Source organism: Camelus bactrianus, chromosome 33 (assembly GCF_048773025.1).
Source record: "Camelus bactrianus isolate YW-2024 breed Bactrian camel chromosome 33, ASM4877302v1, whole genome shotgun sequence".
NCBI lineage: Eukaryota > Metazoa > Chordata > Mammalia > Artiodactyla > Camelidae > Camelus > Camelus bactrianus.
Window position 1 is genome coordinate 4,637,078 of NC_133571.1, and position 20,830 is coordinate 4,657,907.

Sequence of the window (20,830 nt, forward strand, 5' to 3'; positions counted from 1 at the left end):
TCTGAGTGACTCTGATAGTAAACCTTAAACATCCCTCTCTCTTCCAGCAAATCACATCTACCCTCCAAAACAAAAGCCAAAAAAATTTAACTCGTATTAGCAGTGATCCCTCTAAAAGTTAGAAAATACTTAGCTTAATCTCGAATACTTTTTTCATCTTTATTCTGTATTTATCATTGTTTAGCATGGTGGCCAGACACATGCTAAAATCCCTATTCATCAAATAAAAACACTGTTATAGTCACCACCCTGTCCTTAACTGAGCCGGGAAATTTGGTGCTAATACATTTTTAAAGAAAACTTTGAAACAAAGCTTTCCTACCTAATCAGAAATTCAATTTATCAAAATTCTCTATGCTTTGCTAGTTCAAGTTACATATCTTTTCTTATTAGTATTTTGTTTTCTTCAGATAAATATCTGGGAGTGGAATTGCTGGGTGATATGGCAGTTCTACTTTTAATATATTTGAGGAATTTCTATACTGTTTTCCCTAATGGCTGAACCAATTTTCATCCCCCCAACAATGAATGAAGGTTCCATTTTCTCCACATCCTTGCAAGCACTTGTTATTTGTTGTCATTTGGATGATAGCCATTTTGACAGGTGTGAGGTGATATCTCATTGTGATTTTGCTTTTTATTTCCTTGATGATTAGTGATGTTGAGCATCTTTTCTTGTGCCTGTTGGTCACATGTGTATCTTTTTAAAAAAATACGTGTGTTTAGGTCCTCTCCCAGATTTTAAATTTGTCTGTCTGTTTTGTTGATGTTGAGTTGTAAGTGCTCTTTGTATATTTTGGATATTAACCCATTGTTGGATAAATAGTTTGCAAATATCTTCTCCCATTCCCAATATCTTTATTTTGTTGATAGTTTCCTGATAGTTTACTTTGCTGTGCAAAGTTTTTAGCTTGATGTAGTCCCATTTGTTTATTTGTTTGCTTTTGTTTCCCTTGCCTAAGGAGACGTATCAAATATATACATAGCTAAGACTGGTGACAAAGATCATACTGGCTATGTCTCCTCCTAAAACATTTATTACAATTTCAGGTCTTATACTTAAGTCTTTAATCTACTTTGAATTATTTTTTATGGTGTGAAAAATTAGTCCAATTTGATTCTTCTGCATGTAGCTGTCCAGTTTACCCAACACCGTTTATGTAAGGTGTCGTTCCCACATTGCATGATCATGCCTCCTTGCTGCAGATTAATTGACTATATGAGTGTCAGCTTAGTTCTGGGCTTTTTACTCTGTTCTATTGACCTTTTGGTCTGTTTTTGTGCCAGTACTGTACTGTTTGGTTATTGTTGCTTCATAGTATAATTTGAAATCAGGGAGTATGATACCGCCTTAAGATTGTTTTGGCTACTCTGGGTCTTTGGTGTTTCCATACAAACTTTAGAATTACTTGTTCTAGTTCTGTGAAAAATGACATTGGTGATTTGACAGAAATTGCACTGAATCTATAGATTGTCTAGTGTAGTATGGTCATTTTAATAATATGAGTTCTTCCAACTCATGAACATGGTGTATCTTTTCATTTGTTTCTTTTATTAGTTTCTTATAGTTTTCTGAGTATGAGTCTTTTAGCTCCTTAGTTAGATTTATTCTTAGGTATTTTATTCTTTTTGATGCAATTGTAAAAATAAATTTAATTTTTCTTTCTGACAGTTTGTTAGTGGTATAGAAATTCAACAGAATTCTGTATATTAATTTTGTGGCTTTCAACATCACCAGATTCATAGATAAGTTCTAATAGTTTTCTTTTGTGGCATCTCTAGTATTTCCTATGTTTATTATCATGTAAACAGCTCATACAACTTAATAACAAAGAAACAAGCAACCCAATCCAAAAATGGGCAGAAGACCTAAACAAGCAATTCTCCAATGAAGAAATACAAATGGCCAATAGGCACATGAAAAAAGTGTTCAATGTTGCTAATTATCAGAGAAATGCAAATCAAAACTACAATGAGATATCACCTCACACCCCTCAGAATGGCCATCATTAGAAAGTCTGCAAACAATAAATGCTGGAGAGGGTATGGAGAAAAGGGAACCCTCCTAAACTGTTGGTGGGAATGTAGCTTGATTCAGCCATTATGGAAAACAGTATGGACATTCCTCAAAAAACTAAAAATAGACTTACCCTGTGATCCAGCAATTCTCCATCTGGGCATATATCCAGAGGCAACTTTAATTTGAAAAGATACATGCACCCCAATGTTCATAGCAACACCATATACAATAGCCAGGACATGGAAACAACCTAAATGTCCATTGACAGATCACTGGATCAAGAAGTTATGGTATATTTATACAATGGAATACTACTCAGCTGTAAAAAAGAATAAAATAATGCCATTTGCAGCAACATGGATGAACCTAGAGATCGTCATTCTAAGTGAAGTAAGTCAGAAATAGAAAGAAAAATACCATATGATATCACTCATATAACAGAATCTAAAAATAAAAGAGAAAAGAAAAAGAAAAAGAAAGAGCACTATTGAACTCATCCACAAAACAGAAACAGACTTGCAGACATAGTAAACAATCTAATGATTACCAAGTGAAAGGAGGTGGGAATTTGGGAGTCTAGATTTTCAAATGTTAACCACTATATATAAAAATAGATAAAAAACAAATTTTTTCTGTATAGCACAGGGAACTATATTCAATATCTTGAAATAACCTTTAATGAAAAAGAATATGAAGACAAATATATGTGTGTGTATTTATTTATATATATGTATGACTAGGACATGATGCTGTACACCAGAAATTGATACATTGTAACTGACTATACTTTAATAAAAATACATAAATTTTAAAATTTAAAATCGTTTTGTCTGATATAAGTATCACTACCCTGGCTTTCTTTTCATTTCCATTTGCATGGAATACTTTTTCCCATGCCCTCACTTTCAGTCTGTTGTGTGTCTTCAGATCTGACAGTCTCTTATAGGCCACAAATAAAAGGATGGTGATTGTCTATACTTTCAGCCACTGTATGTCTTTCCATTGGAGCATTTAGTGCATTTACATTTAAAGTAATTATTGATAAGTATATACTTATTGCTATTTCATTAAATATTTAGGGGTTGTTTTTGTAGTTCTTTTTGTTCCTTTTTTCCTCTTTGCTCTCTTTCCTTGTGTTTTGATGACTATAGTGTTACGTTTGGAATTTTTTCTCTTTTTTTGGTGTGCATCTGTATAGATTTTTGGTTTGTGATTACCATGAGGCTAATATATAGCAAGCTATATATACATGATTATATTAGATCATTGATCTCTTAGGTTCAAACACACTTAACAACCCTGAATTTTTCTCCTCCCACCCACTATTTCGAGCATCATATTTTACATCATTTTGTCTTGTGTATCCTTTAACTACTTAGTAGGCATATAGTTGGTTTTACTGCTTTTATTTTAGCTTTCCTACTTACTTTATGTGTGATTGATTTACTAATTTACTATAAATTTCCCTTTTCCAATGACATTTTTCTCTTCGTAATTTTCGTATTTCTAGTTTTGACCCCTTCTTTTCTGTTTAGACAAGGCCCTTGAGCATTTCTTGTAAAATTGCTTTTGTTGTGTTGAGCTCTCTCAGCTTTTTATTGTCTGTAAACCATTTTGTCTCTTCTACAAATCTGAACAAGACCTGTGTAGCGTGTTCTTGGTTGCAGGTTTTTTCCTTTCATCACTTTGAATAGATCATGACACTCCTCTGGCCTGAAGAGTTTCTGCTGAAAAGTCAGCTGGTAGCCCTCCGGGCGTTCCCTTGTACCTAACATGTTGGTTTTCCCTTTCTGCATTTAGTATCATTTCTTTAATTTTTGCCATTTTAATTACAATGTGTCTTGGTGTGATCCTCTTTGGGTTTATCTTGTTTGTGACTTTCTGTGTTGTCTGGACCTGGATGTATGTCACTTTTCCCAGGTTAGGGAAGTTTCCAGGCATTAGTTCTCCAAATATATTCTCTCCCTCTTTCTCTCTCTTCCTCTACTTGGACTCCTATAATGCAAATATCAGTATGCTTTATGTTGTCACTGAGGTCTCTAAAGCTCTCTTCTTTTTAAAAAAAAAAATTCTTTTTCTGCTCAGTGGGACTGATTTCCACTACTTTAAGTTTGCTTAAAGGCCCATTATCAACACACAGGATTCCACATAAGCTACATTCCTCTCTCACTATATAGTAAGCCCCCTAATTTCTCTATCTTTACAGTTTGTCTACCTTACCAAGGTCTTTATATTTTGCTATAATTGAGGTTTTTCTGGCAGTGAAAAATAAAATTGGGGTTATATCTATGAATGTGCATGTAACTGACTGAAAGAAGGGTGCAGTAGCTGCTTTGGAAGCCAGGACATAAATAATTCACTGGACTTTGGCTGGGAGGAAACTTTTCAAAATGAACCCATTTTTTGACACTTTAAATACATCTAATATATACTAAAAAAAAAATCACACAGACAGCAGCTTTTATGGGGTTTTATTCTTTTATAAGTAAATGTTTTGGTATCAGTAAATTTAATACAGTTTTAGATTTCAATTATAAAAATGAGAGCACATTAGGATAAATTGATCCAAACTCCTGTAACATCCAGGATTTAGCAGCTTTTGTATATGTGAACACTAACATGCGATATTCAGATGATTTCCAATAGGAAAATCTGAATGAGTTACTGACGGGTCTGTGCAGGAGGCCAGGGGAACTATTTCACACAGCATGCCTGGTGATGATGAGTCACGGTGCTGAATTAATGATCAAATGTGTACAAAGGGATTAGGAACTTATACACTGATCACCGCAGAACTTCTGATCCCCTCGGAAATGCTTTAAGTCCAAGTCCCTGTGCTGGCTCTAAAGCACTGCCTAATAATCCATTTCTCAGCAACTCAGGACTGATTATAAAATCTACATAAATCTAAATTAATCTCCAAGTGTAACCCTCAACTAGTTAATGTATAACCTGGGAGTTTCAACATGTTTAATAAGTGTTCGGAAGCCACACAAATCCTAGTTTACCCACTTGTCACCCTTCCTCTTCTCAACAGAGTTTTTTCCAACAAACTGATTTTCAAGATTAAAAATCACTGCTGCTTTGGATCATTGGATGGCCCTCAAGCACATCCATGGAGGTCCATGGAGCTGCTCCCTCACTGCTTTGTCATGAAGCTGGTCTCTGATTCCCTTGGCTCTTGTTTGAATGACCCTCTGTTTTCACTAAGCTTTGTGCTACGCTATATTCTGTCTTGGAAAAGGACATGAAACTTAATCATACTGAGGTACAAAGAACCTAAATGTAATTTCCATTTGTAACACAGGACCCAGAGTTTTAAAAGAGTAATGGAATTGTAACAGTGATAGTTCAGACATCCCATTCTAGAATTTATTGTCTTCTCCAGTTTATACTTCAACGGTCATACATAAGTACAGCTGGCATAAGCATGGTCATGTATAAGGTCAAGGTCAAAATTTGACCTTTTACCCCCCTATGCCCTTTCCTCCAATTCTGTACTTTGATTTGATTGTTAATTATGGAGTCCTTTAGGGCTGATTGCTATGTAAATTTCTTATACTTTTCAAGATTGTAGAATTAGTAAAGACATTCAGTCATGCAATTCACAAGGCTTTACCCTCATGCAGTTTTCTGGTCAGTGAGTTCAGCAGTCAACCAGTCAACACTTAGTTCCTAAATGCCTTCTAGCAGCTAAGTGCTGAGCCAATTCATTCCTAGTTTTGATCATAATAGTTATGGGGCAGGAGAGGACTGAGATGGAAAAAAGAAGAAATTTTGACTTGCTGAAAATGTCTTTCTATAAAGTGTTTTTTGTTTGTTTGTTTTTTTGCTTTTAGCTGAGTTGATGCCATGGGTAACTCTCTAGAACTAACCTTGCTGAAATTAATCGATGTAAGTTCCAGCCCTAAATAGTGACCAACCAATATGTACAGTCCTCTAACACCTGCATGTTTAAAATCATCATGCAAGATTGGAAAATCTTTTGTGTCCACAAATGAAAAGGTCTATACAATACGCAAAGTTATGAGAGAGCAACAACTCAGAATGCTATCCACCAGAGTAATCACAAATTTGTCTCCTTGTTACCATGCTACTGCTCACTAAAGAATGCATTAAGACCAAGGCAAGAGACCGTAATATATCATGTACGTTGCATGGCTGAGGTTTAGAAAGCATATGTGGATAGTGACCTTTTGAAGACTGAATATCTGAAACACCTTTATTTTACTCTCCTCTCAACTTGATTGGTTTGACCCATCATTAAATTCTTATTTGGAAATTAAAGTCAGCTGTTGGTTTCCTATTCCATCATCTTTCTGTCTCTGGTTTTCTAAAAATTAGTGAAAATGATGCTTCAATGCATCTTTTTTATTCATTAAAATAACCACTAGTGGAACCTTTTGCTATAGAAAGTTATATCTTTCAGTTCTGAGAATTTTTTTGTTATTTCTTTGATAATTTTTTATGTTTATTCTGTATTTTCTTCTGGATTTTTGCTTAGTTAGATATTGCACTTGGTAAATTGAGCCTCCAATTTGTTGTCTTTTCTCCCTGATTTACTTGCTCATTTTTCTATTCTATTTTCTGCAAGATTGCCTCCAATATTAACTTCTAATTCTTACATAGAATTTTGAAGCTTCAGATATCACGTTTTTAATTGTCAAGAGCTCATTCTTGATATATGATTGTTTCTTTTTTTAATGTGCTTTCTTCTTACTTACTATCTTAAATCTATGACACTGTTATTCATCCTTTTAATGAGTTTTTTTTTTTTGTTGTTGTTCTTTATATTGTCTCTATGTCCTCCAAATGCTCACTGACTAGTTGCTGTTGGGGTTTTTTTCTTGGCTGTGATTGTTTGCTTGTTTATTTTGGTCTTTCTCTCTCATGTTAAAGTCCTTCCCTTGGGCTAATTTGTCCAAGTAATAATGTTCCAGTTATATCCATGGCATTACACCTGGCTTCCAGCATTCTGGAAGCTGAATGGAGGAAATGAACTGGGAATCTCACTGTTCAGTATAAACTTTTACTTAATTGTCTGCCCAAATTTAGAGCCATTTTGATTCAATATCTCAAGAAAAATAAACATATACCTCTAGAGTTTTTTGTCTCCCCAAATCTACTCTTTCTAAATAATATAGTTTTAGATAAGCACATGGCTTAAATAAGCACCCAGCTAGAAAATACATTTTTCAAAATTCCTTGCAAGTGAGTTTCTGAGTGACTATTAGTTTCCTACAATGATTCACTTGCAAGCAAGTGCTCAAGATTTGAATGTCAGAAGTGAAGTAGATTCCATTTTCCTTTGGCAACTATTAACACTGGCTATCAAGATTAGAATTTTTCAGAAGAAGGTTCCAGTTTGTAGTTTCCTGAGTGTCAGTAAAATGACCCTGTATTGGTGACTTTTTCAGCCAACCTCCTAATCACTGGACTACATATTTAGGCGTCCCCTTCTCAGCTTCCTGACATTCAAAGTTAGTAGGACTGTGGCCATGGCTCCAGACCTAAACCATTACAGCTCAGAGGTCTGACCGGCCATTCTATATTTTACAGAAATCATCTCAAGATACCCAGTTTAAGTCAACAGTATCTGTGCTAGCATTGTAAAGTTTCAGCTAATTCTTACTTTCATAATTGTACTATTATGAATTGGTTTTTTATGTAATGATCATGTCTTTAAAACTAACATTTATTCTTATTTTTAAACTAAAGCACAAATCAAGAAAATAAAAAAATTATCAATGATAATTTTTTAAAAAGATACCCAGTTTAGAATCTGCTCTTTTTAACCCTTTCATGATCCTGTAAGTATATCATTCATTGTATTAAATATCTTCCTTCTTAAAATACTTGGGATGGTTCTACTTCCTGTACTTTTTCTGGAGTTCCTCTGTTATATGTTGGGCTTTGTAAATTAATTCTCTGATTAGTTTCTCTCCCCCAACCCCTCCCTCTCTCTCTGTGATAGGCTGACATTTAGATTTAGAGTGCATATGCTTGGCTCTTATCTGTGCCTTCCTCTGTAGGACCTGACACTTCAGCTTCTTCCTCTGTATTAAGCGAAATGCCATTCATGTGTTTACTTCCCATCTTGCTCTCTTCCACTGTTAAGTCTTTTTCCCTTTGTAAGTACATCTTAGGAGAGGGCTGTACTTCTTTTGCATCTTTACTATCATTTTACTATTATTTCAGAAAAGAAGAATGATAAACTGAGGTATTTAATCTGCTATATTAAATCTGAGCTTTCTGTTATTGCCAATTATTTATCTGAATATGTTTTTGCTAGGGAATGCATTTGGACTATTATGAAGGCATGGGACACTATGTCTTTGAGTGCTGGACAAGGATGACAGTTACAAGAAAGGAAAATGAAAAAAGATTTAAATCCTTTGTGCTTTTCTAAGTGTTTTGTAGTTTCCAGTTTTTTCCTGTTCCCCTTCTTCTGTCCATCTGAGTGGAAGAAAAGGGGTTCTGCTCTGTATTTCTGCTTTATGTGCCACTGCTCCAAAATCTGAACCAGTTTGAAGCTAGGCCCAATGAAAGTACAGTTACTGAATCAGACAGTCTAAAAATCCCCTGAAATTCAATGATTCATTCCTTGGAAATAACAATCCCATCCAAATAAGGAAAGTCAGACTATGGCTCGCTATGAAGTGAAACGAAAGGATCTCACCACATCTGTATGCATTTTAAGATTACAACCATTTTAAGTTGCAGATTTGGGGGGCAATTTTATAGAGTTGTCAGTTTGTGGGTTTTCAAATTCAAGTAAATGGATAATTCTCATAAAAGGGGCATATCCCTGTATGTCCCTGAAAAGTACAAGACAGCCACAGAGGCTCTTGGGGACACCTGGGCGCATTTCTTTCTGTACCCATCTTGAGTTAACTACTGATAGCACAGTGTGCTCACTATGGATTCTATGGTTTTGTGCCTGGTGCTTTCGAGAGAGCACATTTTGGCACGTGTTTCCTTTGTAGATGGCAAAACAAATGCTTCTTAAATTCTTAATTTCAGGATGCTAAATAGCAAAAGATGATTCTGCTCTATTGGTTCCTGTGAACATCAACAGCTTTCACTTTGAGCAGTCTAAAAATCCCATTCAACTGACTAAATACCAAAGAGAGTTGAAATTCAAAGCACTCACTCAAAACTTTTACATGTCGGCAGGCAAAACCTTAAAAAGAGATGGCAAATGAGTGATTAGAAAAGATAACTGTAATCTGTTCTTGTAAATTAAATAATTTCCTCACTTTATTTTTTTTTTTTTTACCCCTTGACCAACATGATTTCTTAGACAAATCCAACATCACATTAGTCTTTCTGTGTAAAAGACAAGGGAAGGAGTGGAAAGAAAAACTACGCACATTTTTTAAAGAACAATTTTTCATTGATTTCATTATTTAAAAATTAGAAGCAGAAACAACTTTAAAGAATTCTATGCTCTCTATTTTATATATTCCTGAACCAATCAGTAGAATTAGCCTAGATACATTGTAAGGAAAACATACAGAGTTATAATGATTTCAGTCCCAAATAAAGCAAATTAGCCTGAAGAAAATATTTAGGAGCTAGAAAACAAAAAGCAAACATTTTTCTTTTCTTCAACAGTTTAACCTCCTCCTCTTCCTCCTTCTTCTTCCCTTTTTTTAAAAAAATATGTTCACTTATTTCAATTACAACTACTATGTTATTACCATGGAATACAATTTCAGGTTAGACCAGAGAATTTCACAAATGTGACAAAGCATTCTGCAGTATACCAAAGTTTGTATATAATGTCTGACCAAACCAGTTTGCTCATAAATCATTAATGACTTCCATTATAAGTAATTTATTTAGTTTTACATGTATGATTCTTAGAAAACAAACATACTACATACATTTAAAAAGTGTTTCTCGTTTACCTTTGCATTAGCACTTAACATACATATTTCTTTTTCAAGATAATGTTTAAAAATTATTCTAAAACAGCAGCAGCAAAATAGAATTCTGCAATAACAAAAGAGCAAAATCGGAGCCCATAATTAAGTTATTCTCATATTTACAAGTATAATTCTGAAATAAATGCTACTTCTATGTAGCTCTGTTATTAGCTTTTCAGGTTTGGTTTAAACACATATACACTGTCAGTTGCAGTGATGCTTATAATATTATATTCCATTTGTTGTTCTGGAAGGGTTTGTCAAGAGCCAACCAGCCCTAAAAACTGAATGCCACAAGGCAAACAGAATTCCTACATAACATCGAAAGTATGTGATATTCTGTAGCAACTGGGGTATTTCAACATTGACTTGTAGTCTTCTTTAGAATAATTTCATGAGGAATGCTTAAGAAGGTGGACATTTTACCATTACCATGTGCACTTAAAAGTGACATGTTTGCAGTAATTAATGATAGATGCGTGTTTATTGCCATTTTGAACTTAGTTTTGCAGTTGATTTGGTATTTCCTCTTTGTTCCTTTCTTTTTCCTTTTGTGGTTTGATAATTTTCCTTTATATTATCTTGGATTTTTTTTTTTTTTTTTTTTTTTTTTTTTTTTTTTTTAGTTTTTGTGACCCTATTGTAAGTTTTTGACTTGTGGTTACCTTTTTTTGTACATATATTAACCCATTACTACAACTGTTTGTATTAAACAGATAGTAATATAAGCTCAAACTCATCCTATTGAGAACAAAAAATTTAAAAAAGAAAAAAAAACTTATATTTTCTTGCTCCCCTCTCCCACTTTTAATGATTTAGATATCTTCCTTTACAATTTCATTTTTATTCTATTATAATTCTGCCAGGGGGAGGATGGTGTGAAGGGACAGACTGGGAGTTCAAAATTTGTAGATACTGACAGGTGTATTTAGAATAGATAAACAAGTTTATACTGTATAGCACAGGGAAATATATATAAGATCTTGTGGTAGCTCATGGTGGAAAAGAATGTGAAAATGAATATATGTGTATTCATGTATGACTGAAAAATTGTGCTCTACACCAGAAATTGACACAACATTGTACTGACTATAACTCAGTAAAAAAAATAAAAATAAAAAATAAAAGTGACATGTTTCTTATGTGCTAATTTGACTCCCTGAACGACCTAGTTAGTGAACTAGTCACCAGTAATTTAGGGACCAGGCAAATCAAGCCTGCAAGAAAGGAAGCCAGTTCCAAATTACCATGTTATTTTCTAAATCACTCAATCTATTTTCTACATAAATATATAACCTCAGTATGAGATGTCTGACTAAAGCAAGCACCACCAACAAAACAAGACAGCATCTCTTCTAAGGTTTACATTTTGCCCAGGATTCCTGATACATGGAATAGCCCATATGAAGTGTCACTGTTCCTACAACAAAGCCTTGGGCTGCCTTGCACATGTGAGTCAGGTGAATGGATAGTTTAGTATTTCCCCTGCTCTTCCATTTATATAATCCATATACAACAATTACTCTAAAACCTGCCATTCCAATGGGGACAAATGGTGTCCCTCTAGCTTTTCAGATACACTTAGATCCCTGGTCCTCACCATATGAAGGAAGAGAAACACCTGTGTTGGCTGACACAGTGTGTGAAGAGAGCTACACAACTTCTCACACTTCAATCCATTTCTTTAACCTACCTCTTCTTGAACAATATTTTACAGCAAAACTTCCTTGCAAATTCTGCTAAAGGAATGCTTTTCAGAAATACTAATTTTTGTGTAGAGAAACTATGGTAAGGTAGTAACTATGAAAGACAGGAGAAGTTGGCATAAACTCTGTAAATCTGATCTCTTACATTTTAGGTTTCCTCCCCTACAGGCAACATAGGAATAAATTAGCTAATAACACTGGTTAAGTCATTTAAATTCTCTGGATCTTAATTCCTTGTGGGAAAAGATTTTTATCTAATTTATTCCAAAGATTATTTATTACTCTAACATCTAGTGGAGGTTGAGAATTTATACACTACTCTAATTAGAGAGGGTCGTGGAAAGCAACATAACCAATGAGTTTTAAACTTGCAAATCTAAGGAAGCCTCAGGATGTCCACAGAAAACACTGTTGTGTTGGCCAACACCATAAAAGCTGATTATAGAGCAATTTTTATTCAGCAATGGGTGACTAATGCATGAGAGTCTTTGCACTTTAACCAGAGCCATGAAAATAATTCTTAGCATAGCATTTAGAGAAGAGACTTCTCACATTTCATGAAGTGTTACACAAAAAAGAACAGTGAGACAGATTACTGAAACACTGAGTCCTAATTAAGACCAATTTCAATTTTCTAGTTTAAAAATGACTTCTCGTAACACATTCCATTTTCTTTTTTTATTGAAGTACACTTGATTTATAATATTGTGTTAGTTACAGGTGTACAGCAAAGCAATTCAGATATATGTATATATTCTTTTTCAGATTCTTTTCCATTATAGATTATTGTAAGATACTGAATACAGTTCCCTGTGCTATATAGTGAGTCCTTGTTCTTTACCTGTTTTATACATTGTAGTGTGTATATGTTAATCCCAAACTCCTAATTTGTCCCAACCCCCTACTTTTCCCTTTGACCATCAGCTTGTTTTCTATGTCTGTGAGTCTTTTTCTGCTTTGTTAATAAGTTCATTTGTATCATATTTTTTTTAGATTCCACATATAATTGATATCATATATTTGTCTTTTGCTACTACAACATATTCTATTTTATTACATCTTAAAATGTATTCTCACAATACAATTCATGATTATGTTTTTTTTGAAAGTGGACTGCTTAGTTTTGAGGGAAATTGAAACAGATCTATTTACTTAATATAACAATCTAATATACAAACAATCCAATATAATACAGTATAAAATTTTGTGAATTCTTTTAAAGAACAATGTACATAAATGAGAAAAAGGAGGAAGAGAAATTGATTTAGAAAAAGTTTGATTACAGGCTAAATCTTAAAGACTTTTTAAAGTAAAGTTCATTCAGGCATTATTATTTTTGAAGTGAGTGAAAAATAGCTTTCCAGTTCCAAGGCCCACATTGACCACACAATACACAGAAGAGCTGTTTGATTTTGCCTAGTCAGTCCTGTAATTATTTCCTTAAAGATGTTCATACCTTACATGCTTTCCTTCTATTTACACAGCCTTAGTCCTGGTTGTGGTCTGGAACAACAATGTTGCCTTTTAATAGTCATATTTCCTCTAGTTTTCCTTATTTCCTCCCTGTGGAACATCACCTCCAAATGTTTTCTTTTCATCATGTTGTTTCCAGGCTCAAAAACATGCAATGGGTCTCTAATGGTATATGAGTCCAATATTATCCAAGTTCAAAATTAGATTTAATTTAGAATTAAATTCTCAGTCTCACTAGATGTTAGAACTATAATAATTTTTTTCAATAAACATTTTATTTTGGAATAATTTTAGATTTACAGAAGTGTGGCAAAGACAATACAGTGAGTTCCCCTATATTCTTTACTCAGTTTCCCCAATGTTAACATTCTACATAACTCTGGTATATTTGCCATAACTAAGAAATTAATAGTACTATGTTATGAACTAAACTAAAGACTTTATTTAGATTTCACCACTTTTCTACTAGTGTCCTTTTTCTTTTCCAGGAGTTGGTGTAAAACTTTTGGAAATAATATAAACCTACTTGTTTTTTCTTGACTTACAAGGAAACAGAAGATAAGATTATTCATGTGATTAATAACTAGGATCATACGCTAACTAGTGGCAGAACAGTAATGTGAATTTCAGTCTCCTGATACCTTTTATTTGGTCATTAATTTATTTAATCAGCCAGAAGCAATTTTTTAAGATTTCCAAATTATGGGCCATTTTGGAAATCTAATGATTAGGAAAAAACATCTTTCCAGAAAAGTGCACATGTGAGTATGCACAGAAAATATGTCAGGAAACTCATAAACACACTAACCTTAAGACTGACTTAAATGCTATCCCATCCCCCAATACCTCAATAATACTATATTTATCTATGTTCTACTTTGGATTTTAAAACCAGATTTTACCTAAATTGATTAGCCAAAAAAAAAATGTTTAAAAATTGCATTTCTACTTCTTTAGCTGAAATGTAAACATCTAAAAAATTCAAAAAGTATCTTTTACCCTGTGCTAATTGTGAAATAAACATTGACCTCCCAGTCTCCTGTAATGGTGACTTTTTTTAGGAAAGGAAAAGGAAAAGGACAATATGTGTTGGTTTCCCCTCTTGCCTCAGATTATGCTCAATTATCTTAGTAATTTCGTTTTCACTTTACAGTGATCTAAATAATGTAAATAATTTAGTTAAACTTGGTATTATTTGTATACATATTATTTATGGCCAATAAAATAGCTATTTTTTGTACTTCATAGAAATTCCTTTGTGTGTGTGTGAAATTAATAGATGTCTGCCATATAAGAATTGTTGACACAAACCAGATTAGTGTCTAATTTTTGAACCCTAAGTAGGTAATTAACCTTCAGCATTACTGTCACGGGAAAAGAGAAACACTCTTCATACAGAGTAAGGAATGTGTCCTAACATAGGACCAGCAATAGTTCTACATTCAAACTAGAGCTTAATCATATAGACCAAATCTATGCTGAACAGTGAATAAAACCACACACACACACACAAAATCAAAATTGCCAGTCCCACTTTTTCACTTCATAGCTATGAAATAATAACTATTATTACACAGTACTTATATATTTTTGCATTGATTCTGATAGTTCATTTAAGCAATTAGACCTATAGAAGTGAGCCAATAGTTAAATATATACAACGTTTACTATAAAAATAACTGCAGCATTACACTCTGACCCTCAAAGACCTCACTATTATGATCTTAAATGGGATGGTAATTATATGGAATCTTGAGGTGGGATATTCTAAATTGTCAAAAATCAGACCAGACTTATTTTTAAAAATTAGGAAGGCTTATGATTTCCAGTCCTCAGAATTATACTTTCTGGGAAAAAATGCTATTTTGATACAGCAGGGAGACAAGGGAAGAAAGAGCAAAATAAAAATATCTAAATAAGTAGAATATCTTATTCAGTTTTGCTGCATGTGACTTTTGTTGACCTTTTTAATAGGATAACATTAATATTGTTGTAACTAAAAAATATATAGAAATATAATTCTTGATGCACAGCTTAATTTTTTCCTTCTGTAAACACTATGAAGTCATTTGTCTTTATTAATTATTTTTCTTGAAATTATATAGTGAGTATCATTTTTGCTTCTACAAAGAATAAGATGATCAAAAAAATCACTTAAAAAAATCATAGGACAGTAAAATGCCAGCCCAAATACTGAAAAATACATAAATAAAGTCACTAACGCAGATAAATGTTTTGATTTTTTTAAAAACATGGGGCTACAAGGAAACTACTAGGCAGAGTTTCTTGAAGCTCTTTGGCTATATTTCCCCACATTAAGTACTATAGGAAGAAGAATAAATATTTACAATATAGTATTTTACTCTTGTAATAATAGTAATATTGAAAGATTTTCTAGCTAGTGTTTTTAGCTAGGTTAATAACTATTCACTTTTTCATGCAAAGATAACTGTACCCAAGTAGCCATCTTTCTTCAATTATTCCATGCATCTCTCAATATGCTAGAAAGATGCATTCCTCTAAATTGTCTATGAAGTAAAATTCTAAACATTATGACTCTATTCATACTGTGACTTTGTGTGCATTAGACACAAAATGTTTTAGCATCACAGACACAAAAGATGGTTTTCTGCTTAACGTGGTGGGGAGGACTCTATTTGCCACAGCTTTGTCATATATATTCATGTTCAGATCCAGAGTAAGAGATACTGATATGGTTAGAAATACAGAGATGCCAAATGAAAATTTTAGGAAGAACGCTCCTCTTCTTTATCACCTTGAGTATGAAAAGAACTCCAAGAAAGCAAAAGTATTAATGTGGGCATATTAATACGTACATAATAGGAAAGGAACAGAATCTCCCTTGCTCTGATTGCAGCTTGCTCCATATGGCTGTCTTTACCACTGTCTTGCAGAAGAAATCCTCTCATCCAGACAGAGCATAGTCAGAAATTATTGTTCCTTATCATTAGTTATTGACCAACAGAGACAGTTTAGCCGTGGATAAGAACTCAGGCTCTAGAGTAAGGCAGCTATGGATTTGGATTCTGACTCCCACAATTATTTAGCTGTGTGTTCTTGGTGATTTATTTAAATTTTCAAAGGCTCAGTTTCTTCTCATCTGAAAAGTGAAGATAATAACAATGCTTAACACAAGCTCACTGTGAAGATCAAATGAGGTAACGTGGAAAAACTGATTATGGAGAAAAAGTAATTCAATATATGTTTGTTATTACCATCGTAACATTTTAGAGCTAAAAGATATTTTAGAGTTCATCTAGGTAATTTCCCTCATTGTAGCGATGAGGGACCAAGCCCAGAAACATTACCAGGCTTGTCAAAAGCTACACAAAAAGTTAATCTCTGAACCAAGGTGAGATTTCAGTTCTCCTGATTCTTAGGCTAGAAACCTATTATACTAAACTCTAACGTGAACAATGTGGCTTGTGGAGTTTTAAGTTTGATGTTAGTGGTCTAAAGAAGACTGCAAGTTAAGTATTACAACTTTTTGAGTTTCCAGCTTTTTTAGAGATTATATAGGGCTAGCTATATCTAAGGGAAGACTGAGAAGTAAGGATACTGCAGCCATCATAAAAATTCTGTGTTTCTCAGGAATACTCCTTAATTTCCTCCTCAAGCCAAACATTCTACCGCTTCTTAAATAACAACAACAACAAAAAAAACCAGTCCTTGTTATGGACTTAATGTTGGTGTCCTCCCAAAATTAATTTGTTGAAACCCTACCCCTCAATGTGATGGTATTAGGAGGTGGGGCCTTTAAGAATAAGTTAGAATTAGATGAAGTTATGAAGTTAAGAATAAGTTAGAATTAGATAGAGGTCATGGAATTGAACAGGATTAATGCCCTTATAAGAGTCATCAGAGCCTGCTTCTCTCTCTCTTTCTGCTACATGAGGATAAAAGGAGAAGTCAGCCATCTGCAAGCCACAAGAGAGTTCTCACCAGAACCCAACCATGCTGGCACCATGACTTCTGACTTCCAGCCTCCACAACTGTGAGAAATATATTGCTCTATTTTTGGTAGAACTTCTTTAGAACTCAAAGAACTCATCTTGCAAAAGTCCTTTTCTTTCCCAGATTTTTAACATAATGATACACATTTTTTAAAAATTCTAAAAGATGAGAAAGTATAAGTAGAATTGGGGGTACAGTTCTAGGCAGATTTTAGACTTTAGATTTTCCCTTTGTTGTAAATAAAAAAGTCCATGCCCTAACCCCTAGAACCTATGAATATGTTAAGTTACATGGCAAAGATGAATTAAGGTTACAGGTGGAATTAAGGGTGCTAATTCGCTGACTTTAAAATGGGGAAATTATCCTGGATTATCCAATGGATTCAATGTAACCACAAAGTTCCTTAAAAGTAGAAGAGGGAGGAAGAAGAGTCAGAAAGAGTTGCAACAGTGGGAGCAGCACCAGAAAGATGCAATATCAAAAGAGTAAGAAACTAACAGAATGGCTTTCCCTGATGCTAGAGCTATTTGCTGATTCAGTCTGACTGAAAATTCTTGCAACTTTTCCCTTTTCTCTGACAAACCCCGTCTCTGCTTCACTTGCTCAATTGCATTTGTGCTAAACAACCCCCAACCTTTTCATTATATTCTCCACTCCCTATACATTCTTTACCCAGAATAGCTTATCCTTTAACCCAAAAGCTGTATTCCAGGAAGATGGTCACAGGCTGATAGCCTCAGAAGAATGAAGAGACCCAACAGAGTTTCTCCATGACACCAGGTGGATTCACCAAGATTAAGAATACAGCACCCCAGAAAATGCCCTGATTGTTGCTGCCTCTCTATTCTGTTTTTTCTATAAAACCACAGGAGCCCAGCCCCTAGATGGATTCACCGTCTCTAAGGCATTAGCCTGCCTGGTAAAGCAATAAAGCTGTGCTTTTCTAATTCTCCCAAAACTCTGCCTCTGAGTCTCAATTTGGCTACAGAGTCCAGTTTTTCAGCAACAATATTATTTGCTTTATGATGGAGGAAGGGAGCCACGAACCAAGGAATGCAGGTGGACTCTTGAAGCTGGAAAAAGTCATGAAAACAGATTTTCTCCTAGAGATTCCAGAGAAGAATGCAGTTCTGATGACACCTTGATTTTAGACCAGTGAGACCCATATCAGACTTCTATTCTACAGAACTGTAACATAATACATTCATGTCATTTAAGCCACCTTTGTTGTAATTTAATCAACATATATGTAATTATGTACTATAAGGGAGAAAAACTCAACACCCCAAAATGTTTCTTTGGCATTTGAATTATTTTGAGCTGGAAACAATCAAGGCCGCAACAGACTTAGGAAGAAACTTTGATCTTCCCCCTAACTGCTTAAAGGAATATAGATAGGAGGCATGTTTCAGGAAAGGAGCTGTCACCATACATAACTATAGTACGAACTAGGTGTGGTAGACAGGGAGGAACCCAGCAAAATCTAGTTGTTAAAATTCCTTTCTATGTTCCATTGTCTCTGCATGGCCTAGTAAACATTTGTTAACCAAATACCTGCTTTTCCATCTCCATATCAGTTGCCTCCCGGCCTTGAATTCCCAAACCATTACCCTCAACATGGTCCTTTGTCTTTAGCTAAAGATGGTATTTAAGGTGAGGGTTTTGGCCATTTTGGAGAGATACTTAGTTTTCCTGGATCTTTCTCATGTATACATGTTATTAGACTTTTGTTTAATTTTTTCCTGTTAATCTGCCCCATTTCAATTTAATTCTTAGAGCATCCAGAAGAACCTGGAAGGATAGAGGAAAATACTTCTCCCCAACAGCATCTCTGCTGAAATTTGTGGATTTGCCATCAAAATAGCCAGTTTTAATCACATGATTAAGACTTAGTCATCAATAATACAACTTTGCTAATAAAAACTTGTAGGAATAAGCTGATTACTAACTAGCTCAGTTCTGAGTCAGCTCAAAGTGCCTTTGGCCAAATTACCAAACTGAGTATTTCTTTGGAATTGTCAGATGAGGCCTGTAATCCAACTATCACATATCTCTCAACATGGATAAACTTATAAAATGTGAGAATCAAGTACAGAAATAAGATAGTCTATTCCTTTATGGAACAAACATGTTGAAACAGTAAATGAATGTCTATTATGTTTCAAGGATCAAGAGCTTTATAAACTTCATCTTTAATCCTAACAATAATTTTCTGAAATAGGTACCAATTTAAAGATGAGAAATATGGGCCCAAAGAAATTAAGTTCCTAAATTTCACATAGACAATACATTTTAGAGTCTGGATTTCAACCTAGGAACTCTGATTCTGGTTCACTTAATCACCTATCCTGCTCCATTGTACATCGCCTGATGTGATGAGCTGTTTATACAAACTGGTCAGAAGGCAACTTGGTTTTAACCAAAGAAGAGGCCTCTCATAGTGAATGAAAAATAGGCATTCTGAAAAGTCTAGAATAGATCAATTTTTAAATGAGAAAAGCAAAAATACTTAAAGGTTAAGGATAATTTTATATCAAAGTAGTCAGACTCTACATTTTTAGTTTGCACGTAGCAAGGAAATACAATTAATTCTGCTCAGGCAAATCACTTGATTATTCATGCCATTTCAAAATTTGCTGAAACTGTCCTTAATATAAGCAGTTATTTCAACTTCACAGATTAGTAGCATGATGTTAAAACACAGTTGTTTGTAACATGTGCATTATTTTAAAATTTGGATGAGTGGGAACAAAGATGGGTGCAAACATAACATTTATTAGAGAAAAATAAAAACATCAAACATGAAAAATAAAAAACTCAATGAAAATTTTATTTTTGTCCAGAAATAAAACAAAATAAAGTGCTCTAGGTGAAGAGGAAATGGTCCTTTGGCATTATCACATGCAACAAGAAGACTAACATGAAGTCCAAAAAAATGAAGATTATTATATAAAAGTTATGAAGTGGATTTGAATTGTATTCCTTATGTACAAAATAAATTTTGATATAAACAACATCTGATTATTCCAATTCTAGTAACCTTTAGGAAACTCAATTATTTATATCACATGAAATGTAAATTAGCTTAACTTATGTAATGACTGGTAAGTAATGTTCATAGAAACACACTTTGAAATAATTAAAAATTAGAAAAACAAAACTTAAGAGTTCATCAATAGAGGAACAGATGCATAAAAATTAGAATATGACCTAATCATGTACTGGAATGTGTATAGTAATTAAAATGGTGAGCTAGAGCTAAATGTTTCAACAGAACAGATTTTAAAACATGACATTTTTTAAAAGTTAAAGAAAAGTTCATACAATAAATATCACTTAGGCAAATTAAAACAAATAAAATTCTATTGTTTATGGATACATAGGAGATAGTTAATGTATAAAACACTAGACTTTGAAACACACCAAATTCATTAGGGCATTTGCCCCAACGAAAGAAAGGAAAAATCCCAAAGGAAATGTCTTACTTACTTTGATTAAAGAATATCTGAAGTGAATATAAAGTCTTAAACCAGTGGTGGGATCATGGCTATTACATTATTCCTTTTAAATTTTAGTTTTCAAAATATTTATCAAAAATTTTTTAAATCAAGTACGTAAATATTTCAGGCAAAATGCATTTGGAATGAATTATTCAAAAAATTTATTTCAGTTTCTCATAGTATCTAAATAATCCACTCTCATAAAGTTTGTGGTATTTATACAAT

The 20,830-nt window shown here is 33.7% G+C and overlaps 1 protein-coding gene and 1 pseudogene across 2 annotated transcripts in view; both read right to left on the reverse strand.

Annotated features, from left to right (window-relative positions):
- GUCY1A2 (guanylate cyclase 1 soluble subunit alpha 2) overlaps positions 1-20,830 on the reverse strand; it is a 262,757-nt gene that overhangs the window by 15,887 nt on the left and 226,040 nt on the right. The window contains exon 8 of one of the 2 annotated variants that reach the window (XM_074357102.1): positions 11,032-16,251. The exons of the other annotated variant lie outside the window; for it this stretch is intronic. Within the exon in view, the coding sequence (XP_074213203.1) occupies positions 16,248-16,251 (4 nt within the window). The 3' untranslated portion in view covers positions 11,032-16,247. Of the gene's footprint in view, positions 1-11,031; positions 16,252-20,830 lie in introns of those variants that run through there. 2 annotated transcript variants of the gene reach the window in all.
- LOC105067609 (HIG1 domain family member 1A, mitochondrial pseudogene) lies at positions 11,032-15,597 on the reverse strand (annotated as a pseudogene).